We start from the raw sequence: 17016 nt of genomic DNA, 5'->3' as shown, positions 1-17016 counted from the left end.
TTTCGATCATTATTTATAGCTCTTTTCGCAGGAGATTGAAACAACAAAAATTGCGGCTTTCTTAATTTATCCTTCTGAGGGTCGGTTTAAAACAGAAATTCAGTCTTTAATTTTGAAATTTGAATAAGATTAAAGAAATTTTTACCGTCACAATTTGGTCAAATATTTAAGAGATATTAAGAGATATTTTTCATCATTTTATTCTACATTCATTTTTCTTTATGTAAAAATCAAATACTCGAAATCAGTTAATGGCCAATGGAGGCAAAAACTTACAAAAGCAAATTAATTGCTGTTAAAGTAATATTTCTTGGAAACTAGTTAAATAGTTTAATATAAAAAATTACACGAATTTTAATTATTATTTACGTCAAATGTCTGCTTTATGTGTTACCTTGAATGACCGAAATCAAGAGAATTTCGACATTCAACTGTGAATGTCTGTGTGTCAACAATCACCACAATCGCTTAGATGAATGTCGGAAATATTTATTATATCCGATTTTTATTAATTTATTCGTTGATATATTTAATCGATATTTTAATATCTGTTACGGATAGCTTAGGACAAACATCTGTGTTAGGAGTACCGGGGAAATGCACTTGACCTTAAAAAAACATTGATGTAGGGTATAACTGGCAGTGGCGCTTAACTAGACTAGACCTAGTATATATTTTGGACATTTAACAAGGCGACTATGTGATGGTCATTATTCACCGGTGGAAGTGAACAACTACCAATTTCGGTTCGTCACATTAATATATATATATATATATATATATATATATATATATATATATATATATATATATATATATATATATATATATATATATACTTATATATATATATATATATATATATATATATATATATATATATATATATAAGGGGGGTAGAGTGCATCTTGACGACTCGAAATCATATAGCAATGCAGGGTAGGAAATGCTTTCCAGACGCGGTAGATGGCGTTGTACGAAAGTTCCGAGCTTTCCAGTGCAATAAGAGGTATTGGAATAAGATTTGGGAATAAGATGTAAAGATGAGTCTTTGGCACTAGCTGGAATCGAACCCGGAAGCTTTGTCCTCATAGTCATATGCTGTAACCATAGAAAATTTTGTTCACCCGATTGAGTTAGAAAGTTTTAGTTTACAAAAGTTTTTTTTCTTAAAGAAGGAGTCTAGCCGTAAAAATTAACGGTGAGATTTGAGGTTCGTTGCATTTATGGGCACTGGGCGTTTTTCACAAAGAAAGGAGCTGGGTCGTATAAATTAACGGTCAACTCTTCGAATAATATGGAATAATGTGTTGTAATAATGCTATTTTTATCTGAAGTATTCATGTACAGTTGATAATTAACTTCTGTTTTCAGGAACTGTCTCATATTCCTCTCATCCAAGTTTATCTGTGATCTGTGTATAAAACAACAAGCTACAGGGGTGTAAACTATGAACTGAAAACAAATCCAACTGTGTTATGAAAAATGTTATAAAATACTATAAATTATATCTTCTGAAGGCGAAAGATTTTATTCACCGATCCTTCCTTTTCATTCTCAAGTAAGTAAAAAACCACTTGTTATTGCGTAAACAAAACTAGAAATAATTTCTGTATCGATAAATGCCAATACAAAATAATATCGCAAGTGGTGATTAAAAATCAATCCATAAATCTTTATTTACTGCTGACGTCGTTAAAGTATCATACCAATTCAAAACAAAAGGTTTTTAAAATAATTGTAATACATATAAATGTCATGAATTGATCCTTTTATCTACAATTTTCTACTGTCAAAGTTATTCTTGATATTTAAAGTTGTTTTCAAAGGGAAAAAGATCACTATCTTAAGAGTCTCCTTCTCATATGCTTTTAGAATCTTTCTGAAAAACGAAACAAAAAAGTACATATGAGTAGAGTGCAAATTAAGACTTAAATGGGGAAAATACAGAATTGCTTTAAAATCTGACGAATCACTTGTAAAACAGGCGGTAATAAAAACGTCAAAACCAGTTTAGCTTTCTGATAAAATTTAGAAAACTTTCTAAGAATCTCTTTTGAACTCCTCTCTTTACGTCAGGTTATAAAATAGGCTTTGAATTTCCCCTCCCCCGCCTTCTTCAGTAGTGATTCATTCGATTTTGTTAGCAATTTTGTTTTGCTGGCAATTTTGTTACAACCAAAAAATAATTGAGAGAACTTTTAAAAAATTTAAGAACGATTTGACCGATTGTTCTCATTTCCTTAACAGAATTAAGAAAATTATAATGTAAAGGTTTCATATTAATTGCAAAAATGCCAAATCTTTTACAAAACGATGCTGTTCTATTGACGCTACTCTTGAAAATGCGTTTTCAGAACAATTTAGTACAATGTTAATGGTAAACACTGAGTTATTAAGATTTTGGGACACAATTGTGCGACTTCTCTTAGAACGTTAGACTACAACAAGCAGGGCGTTCCATAGCTACTTCCCTAAAAATGTCATTTGAAATTTTAAAAGTAAAATAAGCAAAATACACATTTAGAGTTGCAAATCAATATTTAAGCGAGGAAAAAACAGGAATGCTCAATTTACACTAGGGCTAAATACAGACCTTTGACATCACAGACCTGAAAAAAGGCTTATCAACTTGACACCATTCCTGAAGCCAAGGATTAACGAAGGGCGAATCATCAGGTGGTATAGTGCGACTTTCAGGAGAACTCCTCCAAACATCAGTCTCGCGTCGTGACGGGTACCATGGTTACGAGGAAAAGTCACTTGGAATAGGATAGTGGGGGGGGTAGTTTTGTCTTGTTCTTTGCATAGGTCAGCTTGAGTAAACTAATTAACACCTTCATTCGTCCATTACACCCCCATTAGAAATGTGCTCTAGCTTGTAACAATAGCAGCAGACAGTCTCAGACATTTAGTCTGGAGGAGTTCTCCTCAAAGCCGCTCTATAGAAAACCAGGTCTTCGTTTCTCTCGTGACGTCACGAGTTTGATGTTAGTCCTTGTGTGAATAGGGAGTAAGGAATCACTTCTGAGGAAAATCGAACTACAAACATCTGAACTTCTTAATGAGGATAGAGTATATTTTCAGGAAAAATGTCTGTTTCAGAAAACTACTTATGAATAAAGCAAAATAACCGAAATAAAGCAAAGATAAACGTACAGAAATGGTCGTACTATTGCTTAGGTTTCATAAACTAGAACTTTCCTCAGTTTCGAGTTAAAAAATGTTATTAGAAAAGTAACAAAATTATTTTGCAGTATGTTTAGATACCTCAAGGTGATTATTTTTTATAGAACCAAAAATATAGTCTTTCCATATCTGTACCTTTATTTGAGATTTATTCATTCTATTTTGTTTTATATATCAAAACATGTTTGATTACCTGAGGAAAGAGTGAGGAGTTTATGGATGATTTTTTGAAAATCCTTCAAATCTTAAGCAATCAAACTAGTTAGGATGTTTTTAATCCATTTTTTCTACTAATTTGACAAATTTCATTGCGTGTTTGATTTTATTCTTCGATTTAATATTAATTTACGACTTCCAGACTGCAAAATCTTTTAACTTCCCTTTTGATAAGGATTCTAAAAATATACATTGTATTTCTGCAACATCAAGTTGTGGGTCAGGTGTATCATTGAATTTAATACCTTACAATTTTGAGTCTAGTGGCATAATGGTGGCAATGTGGTCAAGCATTACGCACCTGCTGCATTTACTTCCCTGACAAACTGATATCTATCGATCAAAAGCTTAGTGAGCTTCAAGTCACCACCAGGGTTCAAACTCCAATCCTTCCCATTACAGTTCAATGCTTTTACCACTCAGATGTCGCCTCAAAAAATCCGTTAACGGTGGTTATTACCAAACACCATGCATATAACTTGTTTGAATTGTTTGTTTATTAAATTTATACAGCTTTGAAACTAATGATTTTTTTTCTTTAATTTCAGGTCAAAAATATATCATCCCTGTAGTTTATACGAACTATTTATTATTATTATTTTTTTTTTTTTTGCCAAGCATGTGAATACTTCATCTCACTTTATTTGAAAAATCAATATTTTGTGTTTCAAGAAAGACTATAATTTATTCTTGTTTCATAGTTTGTGATATTTTAATGAGTTTCAATGATAAACAGTTTTTTTTTTCAACTGGTTCTGAAATTCTTCAAGTCATGTACTGTGCTATGCTTGGTCACTTTATTTGTATAATTTAACTTGGTTTTTAGAAATCAACGTCCAAGTTTTTCAATCTGCCTTATATCGAATTGAATTATAAGTTTAAATTGTGTAAATATTTTTCCACAAGTCAAATTGTTACTGTGTTAACTATGAAATCATGCAGGGTATCAACTACAAAAATTTAAAGCAACTGTATCAAAATCAAAATATATCTTTAAAAAGTATAAATTATACATACATTGTGATTAATAATTGTACATAATATTTAACTAACTATATAAACAGTTTAATTTTGAAAAGAAATGGTTCTTTCCTTCAATTTGTCATTTATTTTTTAAAAAAATGGTGCATTCTCTTCTGATTGTGCTTTTCAAATTTTTTAAATACAATTCCTATGAAATATTTTTTGAAAAAGCTAAATGATTTACCGTGATATATTTTATTCTATCAGTTATTGTGCAATAATTTGTTTGAAAACAGCAATTGTTTAATATTGTATTGTATATCTGTTTTGATTTATTTATTTGCATATTTTTACAATTGGTTATTGAACATTATACTAATTTAAAAATAGTAAGTTATTTTGAAATTTCAAAAATAATTACTATATTAACAAAAATGCATTACAATAACACAATTATATCCATGCGTGATTTGTTCTACAAAATGGCAAAATTTATACAATAAAGTTTCAACTGAAAATATGTTTGTAATAAAATGACTTTTAGAACATGTTTCAGTGGTGTGGATATTACATATTGAATTTAGTCAAATTTATCATGTCCTAGATGAATAAATATTCCTCGTACGAGATAAAAGAAACTAAATAATCAACAAATCTGAATTTATTATTTGTAGGATAACATTCACTTAAGTCAGGGGTATATAATGACATAATTATTAGAGCTTAAATAATTTCTATTTCTATTATAATTTGTTGCCTTTAGTCACGACTTTACGTTATTAGATTAAGCAAAACACGCTTATCGAAGTTCGGCTTTTCATGATAAAATTCAATATCATATTCAGCACTAAAAATAATGCTATTAATAGCTGCCAAGCTATTTTAGTCATACTTTATCAAAATGTAGCAATTTTCTCCATTAATTTTGTTGTTATTTTTATTTTAATTACTATTGGTTTAAGAATGTGTAGTTGTAGAGAGATAAATTTTAAAATCTTGACTATAAACAAAATAAACACTTGGTTTCAGATAGCTTAGAGACACTATTTGACTGACATAGCGATAGAGATACTATTTTACTGACGTAAACTCCAATTGAATTAAACAGAGCTATAAGCTTAGAAACAACACTAATGTTATCTTGATATTTAAAGTAAAAAACAACATAATCGTCTGCAGATAAATTTAACAATGACTAATACTAAACCAATGAGAAAAGTTCATCTTTCAAACGTCTCTCTCGAACGTCCTAAGTAAAAATTTTGTTCGATTTTTGAATCGGGGTCTAAAATAGTCCCTTGCCTCCCATTGTCAAAATTTCAAAACCATAGAATAAAATTTTCTGGTGTTATAAAGGAGACAAAATATAAAGGTACGAATATGACATAATAATTTTGAGGAAATTTAGTATCATCTTTAGTTAAATAACATCCACATCAATAAAGCATATTGTTGATTACATTTTTTTGTTGTTTACGGTTACATTTTTAAGTTAATCCCTCCATAAATTTTTTTCTGTTTTTTTGAATTGTAAGTTTTGCTATTTTGTAGTATAAGTTACATGTGGAGTTATCCTTTAATAAAGTCATAATAACTTTATTTTAGTATTTTTTTTCCTCCAAACAGTAGAGATTGATAAAACTACTAACTTAAGAATGGTTTTTAAAAATTTAAGAACTTGGTTTAGTAGGAAAGACTGTTTTGATAATTTTTGATTAGCTTCTTAAATCTGAATATTCAAAAATTTATTGTCCTTCAAAATCTTCAAACAGGGTCTGAAAAATTTTAAAGCAAAATATATCTCTATGCTTTAAAAAAACCTCTTTTACAACATATCTTTTAGAAAGGCCAACAAGTACTTTAAACTACAAGTTATTGTAAAACTAATCACCGATTCATTTTTATACAGATCTCATTCATTTTTGATCAACATTCCTTACTCAACGAGAGGACTATTAAAAACGAATGTTTTTAAAATCGAACTTTGAATTGCAAAAAAAAAAAAAGAAAGAAAAAGAACTAGGGGTTTTCTAAAGTAACTAGCTGTGATTTGTATGCTTTTATATTTATATATGTATGTATCCCACAAATGTATGTGTACAAAAGAAAGCTAAAATTAAGATATGGACAATCATAAGGAAAAAAATGGAAAGCACCAGTGCTGGACACTCAACTTTCAATTTCTCAACTTTCATGTCTCGTCCCTTTTATGTGTTAGTGGCCGTTCTAGGTCACTCTGAAAAACTTACTCGAATTAAAATTCTGTTAGTTATTTTCATTTTTTTATCGTCACCATGACGATGAAAATGGACGAGTAAGAAGCTTCCGTCGAATTGCAATGCCGAATTGTTTTAATGCATCCATCAGGCTTAGCTGGGGATGTTATGTATATATTGTTTAATGCCTTGTACATACTTGCCTATATATATATATATAAACGATTATGAAATGTTTGTACTTAATTGTTGTTGTGAATTTTAATACTACATTTAGTCGACTTTGATGATTAAATAATAAAATTGGACCAAAGTAAATTTTTAGAATGTTTGTATTTTTAAGGGTACATTACATTCATAATAAATGAGTTGAATAAAAATTAAACTAGAGAATCCCAAAAACGACAAGCTCACTAAAAATTTAAAGAAAATCAAAAGGAGACAATATTGTACAGTTTGCTGTTGACCACATTGGAAACCACTGATTTAATCTCACAAAGTTTCAATATTAGGTTCAAAGTTCAACAACGAAGAAAAATCAGAAGCAATATTTTTACAACCATTAAACTATTATTTACGTCGACAACGTCGTTTCAGGTCGGAGAACTGTAATGAAAATCTTTCCATTGGGATTATCTGACACACAGCATAATTCAAGGTTTTATAGTTTTCCTTGTCTGTAATACCATCTATTGGCGTCCTTGGCAACTAGTATTATATTTGGAAGAAAAAACATTGGTTTCCAATGCGAAATACTTCAAATTGTTTTTTCTTCCCTTTTTTATTGTCGTTCGTTTTATGAGGCATCCGGTACTGCAATTAACAGGTTCATTTCTACCGTGTTAAAATCTGCACCGTTATTCTTAACTAAGAGAAATTTTAGATTTAAAGGATTATCTCCGAAATTACTAGACTGGTTTTGATGAAATTCAGTTCGAGCATATGTTCAATACAGCAGCACGTGCCTGTATCACTCATTATAATCACATTGTATGTAACAGTGGTTGCAAAACGAAGGAAATAAATTGGTTAAAGGGAGTTTGGTTTCCTCCATACAAACTCACACTATGGCTAATTATTTCGAAAACTACTGGTTTGGTTTTAATGAAATTCAATTTGAGCGTATGTTCAATGCACAAACATGATCATGCGGTGAAACACACATCACAATCATATTGTATGAAACAGTGATTACGAAATCAAGCAAATAAATGGACTCCTCTATACAGGTTCACAAAAGGATAGGTAATTTCAAAAACTACTGCTTAGTCATTAATGAAATTTGTTTTGAACGTAAGTTCAAGGTGCCCGCATGCGCCTGTAATATTCATTCTAATCAGATGGTATGAAACAGTAGCTATAACATCAAAGAAATAAATGGGTGATGGGGAGTTGGGTCACTATACAGGCTCACACAAGAATCGATTATCTCAAAAACTACTGGGCACATTTTAATGAAATTCTGTTAGAGCGTACGTTCAAAACACACGCATGATCATGCGTAACACTAATCATAATCAGATTTCATGAAACAGTGATTACAATATCCAGCAAATAAACGGAGTATGGTCTTCTCTATTCAGGCTTACACTAAGATATCTTAGCTCGAAAACTACAGGACAGGTTTCAATGAAATTCTGTTTGAACAAATGTTCAATACACACAGATGATCAAGCGTAACACTCATCATAATCAGATTATAATGAAGAATGGCTACAAAATCAAGTAAATAAATGGATTAAAGGGAGTATGGTTTCCTCTATATCTATACAGGCTCAGACTGACATTGATTATCTCAACTACTGGACAGGTTTCAATAAAATTCTGCTTTAACGTATGTTCTATACCCACACGTGATCATACGAAACACTCATCATATAGTATGAAACTCATCATATGTACTCATCACCATATGGTATGAAACAATGGATCATCATATACTTTTCATAGATTGTTTCTTGATAAATTTTTTAACGGTGTATGGCATAGTAATGGTGTATAGTTTCAAGTTTCCACAACAATTTAATTTTTAAGGAGGTGGGGCAGGCATTTTATATTATCCTGTTCAAAATAGTTTAAACTCTTAACCGATTTTTTTTAAGCTTACATTTGCAGCCCACAGATGAAACTTTACAATTTGAAAAAATTCAACTACTTGTTTTGTATCATACGCGAGTTCTAATTTAAACTTCATTCTAAAATCAACTTTTGTAAATTAAAAGTAGTGTATATGGGTCATTCTCACAAAAACAGTCATTTTCATGTCCCCAGTATATTTTATGCTTGTTTTACAGATTACGAAAAAAAAAATTCAGGGAAAGTGTCCTTCAGAATGCAAGCTAACAAAAGAATAAAAATAAAATTATGAATTTTTATTTTTTATCTATTTTAGGTAATTAAAATATACCAATATGTCATTCCCTCACTTGTCTCCACTGCTGATTTAAAAAAAGAAAAAAATTGTTTCTGAAATAAATTTTTTTTTTTTACAAATTCGTGTTTTTTATTTCAGAATACTGAAATATAGAATTCAGAAAATCAATTTTAAATTTAATTTCTGATAAAAATATTAACACAGCACTATTTTAAACTTTGTCCCCAGTGTTTCGCGTCATTCCCTCACAACAATGTTCTTATCACCTGCAATCTTCTTAGAATAAAAATATTTTAATAAAAACTTCAGAAGTTAGCAACTGGCATCATAGAACAAAATTGCAGTATGTTTCCATCTTCAACTTAAAGAAGCTTTGCTGTGGAATAAATTTGAATGAGTCAAACCAGGTAAAATTTTTTACATTTGTCATTCCCTCATGTCATTTTTTAGAGTAAAATAAAATACAACATCATCGAGAAAGTGGATAAATATATGTTGCTTTCTTGTATGAATATATAGTATTCATACAAGAAATATCTTGTATGAATATAATTGTATGTGATTGACTTCAGAAATTAATTAGGCATAACTGTTATTTTTAAATTTTATTGAATTCGTCATTCCCTCACTAGTGTATAAAGTGAGGGAATGACGCTGAAGTGAGGGAATGATTCAAGATGAGTATATTATTAATTTTTTTTTGCTAAATTGTGCCAGCCAATTTTATTTCCCAAACCTATAAAAACTATTAAATATATAAGACTAAATTATAATAAATATTAGATATACTTAGTATGTTATCATTTTCAAACTTTAGGTAGATGTAACTTAGATAAAAACATGTATTAAAATAAAATATCATTCCCTCACTATTAGTGTCATTCCCTCACTTTTTAAATAGTGAAAATAATTAATTTACTTATTAATTAATTTGAAAAATAAATTAAAAAATTAATAAATTAGTTAATTTATTTATTAAATTAATTAATTATAAATTAATTAATTATAAGTTAATTATTTAAAAAATTAATTAATTTAAATAAGTATAATTTATAGGATATATACTTTCTTTATAATGCCATATTCTATTAATATGAAAAGTTTCAGAGCTTTTTATTCACTTTACTTTTTTGGGATTTTATGAACTGAAAAATGACAGTTTTCGTGAGAATGACCCATATATACTTAACAGGCTCTAAATATTAAGTTTAATATTGTGAAAGACGAAAATAAGAATGTTAGAAAACTTGATTTTGATGCAGATTTTAAGGCGTTTCTACCTTAATTTAATCACGCATTAATATGTGCGCATACAGGATGTTACGTAAGAACCAACCTCCAAATATATATTATTAGCCTTTTCTTGAAAAGAAAATCATATGAATGAACGTAAACTAATACTGAAGCAAAGAAAATATTTAAAAAAATTACCATCGAAATCGGTTGAATTTCCAGATAGGAAGACTGAACATTTAACCTCAAAACCAGTTTAATTGCCTGATTAAACTTTGATGTATTTCTTATAATATTCTGTCATATCCTCTCTACTTGATTTCAGCTATCAAACAGGTTTTGATGTTTCAGCTCTTCAGTATTCCTCAATGAGAGTTTCACCTCGCTCAGTATTGATTTGCTAGATTTCGATAGCATTTTCATTTTTTCGCGATTTGTTTTAATTCGCAATGTGCAAATTAATCTTCATTTTTGAAGAAGCTTGCAAAAATGTATGTTATGGACTGTCTTTATAAAACGTTTTGTATAAAATGTTTGGGAATCGGCAGCTAAATTTTTTTTTATAATTGGGGCAGTAATAAGTCATTGTTATTGACAAGCCAAACATATCCTTTTAGAACTTTCTGAGATGAATGAGTACATAGTAAGTTTTTGTCCTTGCCAAATATACTCTCATTTATTGAGATATTAGTAAATAAACTTTCTCCATGGAAATGGTGATCAATTAAAATAATGGTTCTCATCGATAACCGACATAATATGACAGATGAAACATATTTTCACTAGGACAATTGAAACAACTATTACTGCTTCAGGTGTAAAAGTTAGAGCAGCAAATCTTATTACAATTAAACATTTTGTTTTTATGCATGTTGTTGCTCGTAAATTCACAATTATTATCAATTTTAGAGAAGCAATATTTAAATTTGTCTCAACGTACACACCACCTTCTTCTGATAATGAAACCATACAGCATTTGGATTTCTTACAGACATTTCTGCAATCATTCATTCTAAATGAATGAGGCAGAGTACTTGAGGAGTACAAGCGCTTTTTGATTAAGAAGTCATTATTATAGTTTTGACCCAAATTCCCCATCAATGCTTGACTCGACTACGGGTCGTAGTTGGATATACCTTATACTAACCTGACGTGAACTTTGAATGAACCGATTGGAAGACCGAATTATAACCAATTATTCAAGGCAATATAACCAATTTTTTTTATAACCGAGGCATTTTGATAATCAGTGCAATGTAATATGTTTTTTTATAACTAAGTTAACTTTATGCTAATTAATTAGTGCAGACTGTGTTTCGAAACCAGACACAAAAACGTAATTTCTCTGAATAAACATATCCTTTTTATCGACGGGCCGAATTCTGAACCCTCAAAATAGGTGGAACAGTCGCAATCTGGAAAATATAGTATCTTATATTAAAATGGCAATTTTGGCAGTGAAACTTCGAGTGAATTTTCGAATAATCTTTTATAGTTCCTTCCAATTAAACTTGTCAGCAGTGGGAAGCACAAGGAATGTAACAGCACGCCTTGGGAAATAATTCTAGGTAATTAATTTTAATTCGAATTAGCTGAATGCGTATGAAATTGTCAATGTATGTATGAAATTCGAAAAAAAAATTTAATATATATATAAAATATTTCTGCATTAAGTCCATTTAATTTATAATTTATAAATATTGAGGTAATAATCTTTAACTCCATGCCCCAGAATTTTTTTTTTTTTTTCAATTTAATGTGGACAATTGAATAAAATCTAAAATTTAGCTTATAAAAACATATGCTATTATTTTTCGAAAAGTTTCAAAGCAATGAGCAAGAGGCAACATTTTACAACTTATGAATAACCAACAATTTTTTTGAACTTATAAATTAAGTCGACAATTAAACTCAAAACGTCACATAAGTTTAAACTATTTATTACTTGGATTTTAAATTAAAGTCTCAACTTCTTTGGTTACCGCATTTAGACCGTATGAGATCAAAAGTAACAAACTTTCGTTCTAAAATGACGAAATCGGAAGAATTCAATTGAGGTTTAAAATCAGATGTTAAGTATATTTACAAAAAGAATACTTTAAGAATGATAATGCATGAAGGAAATAAGAACTGTTGACTAAGAATTATTAAGACACATGAAAGAATCCCATTCCTCTTACAAGGTCGCCTACAACGGGAGAAACTTTTTGTTACAAATTCTCTTTCCTTTTCCTCTTTTCCATAACTAATTTAAAATTTAAAGTTAAAAAAAAATTGAGTTCAGACAAGCCTAGAGTAAGCTATGAAGTTTCAAATACTGAAAAGAAATTTTTAAGATTTCAAAAAGAAAATCAATTATAAGAAGATAATTCGGAATTACGTAATAGGGAAGATCTCTTCCGATAATCTGTTTGCATTTTTATATATTTATTAAATTCATTTATTTATTTTACAGCAATGGAAACTTCATGGCTTACTTTAGGCTTGTCTGAACTTTTTTTTTACTTTAAATTTTAAATTGATTACAGAGGGGAAAGAGAATTTGCGACAAAAGGTTTCTCCCGTAGTATGGTATCCTCTTAAGTCTATTCTAACAAAGTAAACAAATGCACTAAACGTAATTGCTGACCGTTTGATCTGAAATTGAGGCAATGATATCGAGGCTCTTTTTCCATCAAGGCCAGAGTTCGTGAATACGCATCCAGAAGAGACCAGATTTTTAAATCATGATTTGAAGACAATCAGCACAACGTCCTCAAAACATTTTACTACTTGAGGACATGGAAAATAGTATTTTATTTCTGCAACACAGATATCTTTTTTTTTTCAAAGTTAATTTTAAAAGCAAAACTTTCTTCATCAAACTTGATTTCATTACTTGATATTCTATATTTGGTTCGCATATGTAAGAGGAATATATGATTTGATTATTCGCGATCGCAACGAACTAAAGGGGGCGTTGTTGTATGAGACTAATACTTGCGATTTCTATATGAACAGTCATTCAGTTACTCTGGAGACGTCTTTAATGTAGCGTGTAACATTGTAACGTTCCTTCTTTATCGTGGCCTATTAAATAAAATGTTTGATATCCTTTCTTATGCAACCTAAAACAAGAAGGTATCTCTTTTTCTTTAAGGAAGGAACATCCAAAACACATCTGAAAAATATTTGTAACTAAACAGAAAAATCTTCTTATTAGAGTTAAAACCTAATGCCTGAGAAATAGTTTTACTAAATTTAATGATATAACCTGAAAGGCCTATTTAAACTTTACATTCCATAGTTTTAAGAATCATATTACTTCAAACATTAAAATAAGCAAAAAGTATGCATAAGCTTCATAATTTTATGTAATTTAATTTTGTAAAAAAAGTTCTTTGACAACAATTTTTATCAAAAAGTTTTAAGTTTTAATGAAAATCATTATTTAGAAACTAAAAAACGTAGAATAAATAATGCTTACGATACAAAGCAAAAAAGAAAAAACCAATTCTAAAAATTCCTTACATTAAAATAAACAACTTTCATATTTTTTTCTTTTTTGACTCATAATCGGACGCAGAAAACTGTTCTATATTAAACAATCATCAAATAAGAAAAATATTACTGTCACATATACACTTAATGTAATGTGACAATTTATTTATCTAATTTATCTAAGCCTTTAATTTTTCTTTAAACGTTATTCCTCTTTTTTTTTATTTCAGCAATCTTTTTAACTTTCTTGGTGACCTTTCTCATGGTCAGCGCGGTCATCGCACTTCCTGTGGGGAAAGTCAACCAACCCCTCTATTCACGCCTTTCTTTTTCCTCTTTTAATTTTAGGGGGGCTAACTAGCCAATCCCTTTACTTTAAATTTCAAACTCTCCGCCTCTTTAATTTTAATTGGTCGTAGTTTTTCTGGTCTACCCCAGTTAAGGAATTTTTAAGTCACTTTTTAAAAAGATTCTCTGTTGGTTTTTCCTTCTTGCTGGTTCCTTTTTTTCCGAGATGCGGACTTCGGTCCGTATCGAGGGATTTCTTTTTATTTTTTTCTTAACCTTTATCTTAAATTAAATCCATATCTCTAATCAAATTCTGTAAATTTAAAATCAAAATTTTATACCTTTAATTTTCTTTAACATAAGAAAAACCTTCTCGAATTGAAGCTTTCTTTCCATATTTATTTTAACCTCTAAATTACTCGTTCTTTTATAATTAACATTTATCTATAACGCCTTCTGTGTTTTAATTCTCCCGTCACCCATTTCAATAAAATGTCTTTCTTGTGTTGGTAGATGTGGGGAAAGATGTATGTTCTAAATAAAATGATATGTTAATAATTTAATCTTGTGCTGGAGAATTTATTTGCCTCTATTTTCATGATTTATCATGTCCTGTGTACAGGGTGAGTACCTTTCAATTATTGTTATGGGCATGCATATATGTGAATTCATTAGTTTTTCTTATTGGAAACATCAGCTTACTGTATTAAATCATATATTGTTTGGATATAGCATGACTTTATCGTATTTACCATTAATCTTTAATTTTCTTAGTTTTCACCCTTATTCTAAATTTGGTGATACCAAATCATCCAATTTGTTCAAACCTCACACTTTGTGACCCTTTGAACCTATTGGGTTATTGTTATCCCACATTAGCATTGTACTACCACTTTCCTTAACGATCACATTCCCCTTCAATTTAATTAATTTACCTTTTATACATTTCGGCCTTAATTATATTTACCACGACGTTTCAATCATTTAACTCTTTTTTTATCATGACTATATCCAGAGACTTACTTTACTTTATACGCACCAAAATAAAATAATTTTTATTTAACTCATACAATTACTTTAAAGTAAAATTTTATATTTTATAAAAATTAACACTTACCTGCTTTATAAATCAGAAGAATTCCAAAATGATTTGCTCTTCGATTTTTATTACCATTTTTTACTGCTACGAAAATGCGTCTTTGGGATTTGCCAAAAATAGAACAAGATGCAATTTTATTTTTTCAGGAGCGAAATATTTTGCCCATTGTCCACCGAAATCCGATAAACTACTTTGATTTTAAATAAAGTGTTTTATTTTATGATTTGTAGCAAAAAGTTTGGTGTAGATTGGTGGCACTTAAAAACCGCCAAATCTGTAGTTGCAGTGGCGTTATTACGTAAGTAGGGGAGAGTCGGGTAGCACCTCCCAGCGGGTACCCCCGCCCACAGTCAATTTCATGTGTATAGAATATTTTTTCAAGTCAATGGGCCATCGGACATAAATTGTTATATTAAAAAAAGATTATTTTCAAAGTTTCAAGTATTTATGCAGCTGGTAACATGGTAAGCAATAGTTTTGAAAATATGTTGAATACAGAAGTCATGAAATTAAGAAAAATTGATTGAATGTTTCGATTAAACTTCATTTTAATGCTAGAAAAATAATTTTTTTTATACATACAGCATTAAAGTATGTAGTCTTAAGTTTAATTTGCACAAAGAAAGAAGTTTGTATGTAAAAAATTGTTCTAGTAATTACAAATTTACAAAGAAATTGGATTTCGGGTAGCCCCACCCAGTTACAAAAATTGTGTTTTTTGGCTATTTTTTCAGGTGTAAATGAGAATGACCAATGTATTGACAATAGATAAACCTTATTTATCATTTTTATCACAAAATTATCTTATTTATTACATATTTATATACTTTTAGTGAATTCTATCATTTAATAACAACAAATGTCATACCTTTTATCATTATTAATGTATATTAATATATAATAATATTAATATATTGTATTTATATTAAATTTTTAATGAAAATAATTTAATTTAAGTAACAATAATTAATAACAATAGTTGTTTTTCAATATAAACTTATTCGGTTGATCTCTTCTTATAAACATAATATAAAATACTTCTTATAAAATTACAAATTCACTTTGTATTTTGATTGCATTCAAATGCCTCTGTAAATTGATTCGTTAACAAATGAGTGAAAATAAATAAGTAAGCAAATAGCTTATCATAATATTTATGATTTCTTGATATTAAATTTAATTTGGATATATCAATTGCCAATATGTTTTATCTATTACATAAATTTATCTATTTAAAAATGCAAAAATTTATATATTTAAAAATGTAAATTAAATATTTTTATAATGTAATTGATATATCCTAATTAAATTTAATATCAAGAAATCATAAATATTATGATAAGCTATTTGCTTACTTATTTGTGAACGAATCAATCTACAGAAGCATTCGAATGCAATTAAAATACAAAGTGAATTTGTAATTTTATAAAAAGTATTTTATATTAAGTTTATAAGAAGAGATCAACGAAATAAGTTTATATAGAAAAACAACTATTGTTATTAATTATTGTTACTTAAATTAAATTATTTTCGTTAAATATTTAATATAAATATATATTAATATTATAATATATTAATACACATTAATAATGATAAAAAGTATGACATTTGTTGTTATTAAATGATAGAATTCACTAAAAGTATATAAATATGTAATAAATAAAATAATTTTGTGATAAAAATGATAAATGAGGTTTATCTATTGTCGTCGATACATTGGTCATTCTCATTTACACCTGAAAAAATAGCCAAAAAACCCAATTTTTGTAACTGGGTGGGGCTACCCGACACATTTTGAAAGGAGCTAAAAAACATGTTATTTTAAATTTCTATTTTTTTAAGTTAAACTATTCTTTTTTTGGTTTATTCTTTTTGCATTATTTAACTAGATGGTAAAACAATAGAAACATACAAAAATATTGATTATTACTCAATATTATACAGAAATATAAGCAAAA

General features: G+C 28.7%; 1 protein-coding gene across 8 annotated transcripts in view; it reads left to right on the top strand.

Annotated features, from left to right (window-relative positions):
* LOC107436783 (teneurin-m) overlaps positions 1–6902 on the top strand; it is a 579494-nt gene extending 572592 nt beyond the window's left edge. For all 8 annotated transcript variants that reach the window (XM_043049130.3, XM_087159056.1, XM_087159061.1 and 5 more), the window contains 2 exons: positions 1375–1561; positions 3954–6902. In XM_043049130.3, coding sequence (XP_042905064.2) covers positions 1375–1376 — 2 coding nt within the window. In that variant the 3' untranslated portion in view covers positions 1377–1561; positions 3954–6902. The remainder of the gene's footprint in view (positions 1–1374; positions 1562–3953) is intronic.
* The last annotated feature ends 10114 nt before the right edge of the window (positions 6903–17016 follow it).

This window comes from Parasteatoda tepidariorum, chromosome 1 (assembly GCF_982258835.1).
Source record: "Parasteatoda tepidariorum strain Cologne lab strain chromosome 1, Ptep-v5.0, whole genome shotgun sequence".
NCBI lineage: Eukaryota > Metazoa > Arthropoda > Arachnida > Araneae > Theridiidae > Parasteatoda > Parasteatoda tepidariorum.
Note: the sequence above shows the minus strand (reverse complement) of the source record. Positions and strands in the feature narration are given on the sequence as shown.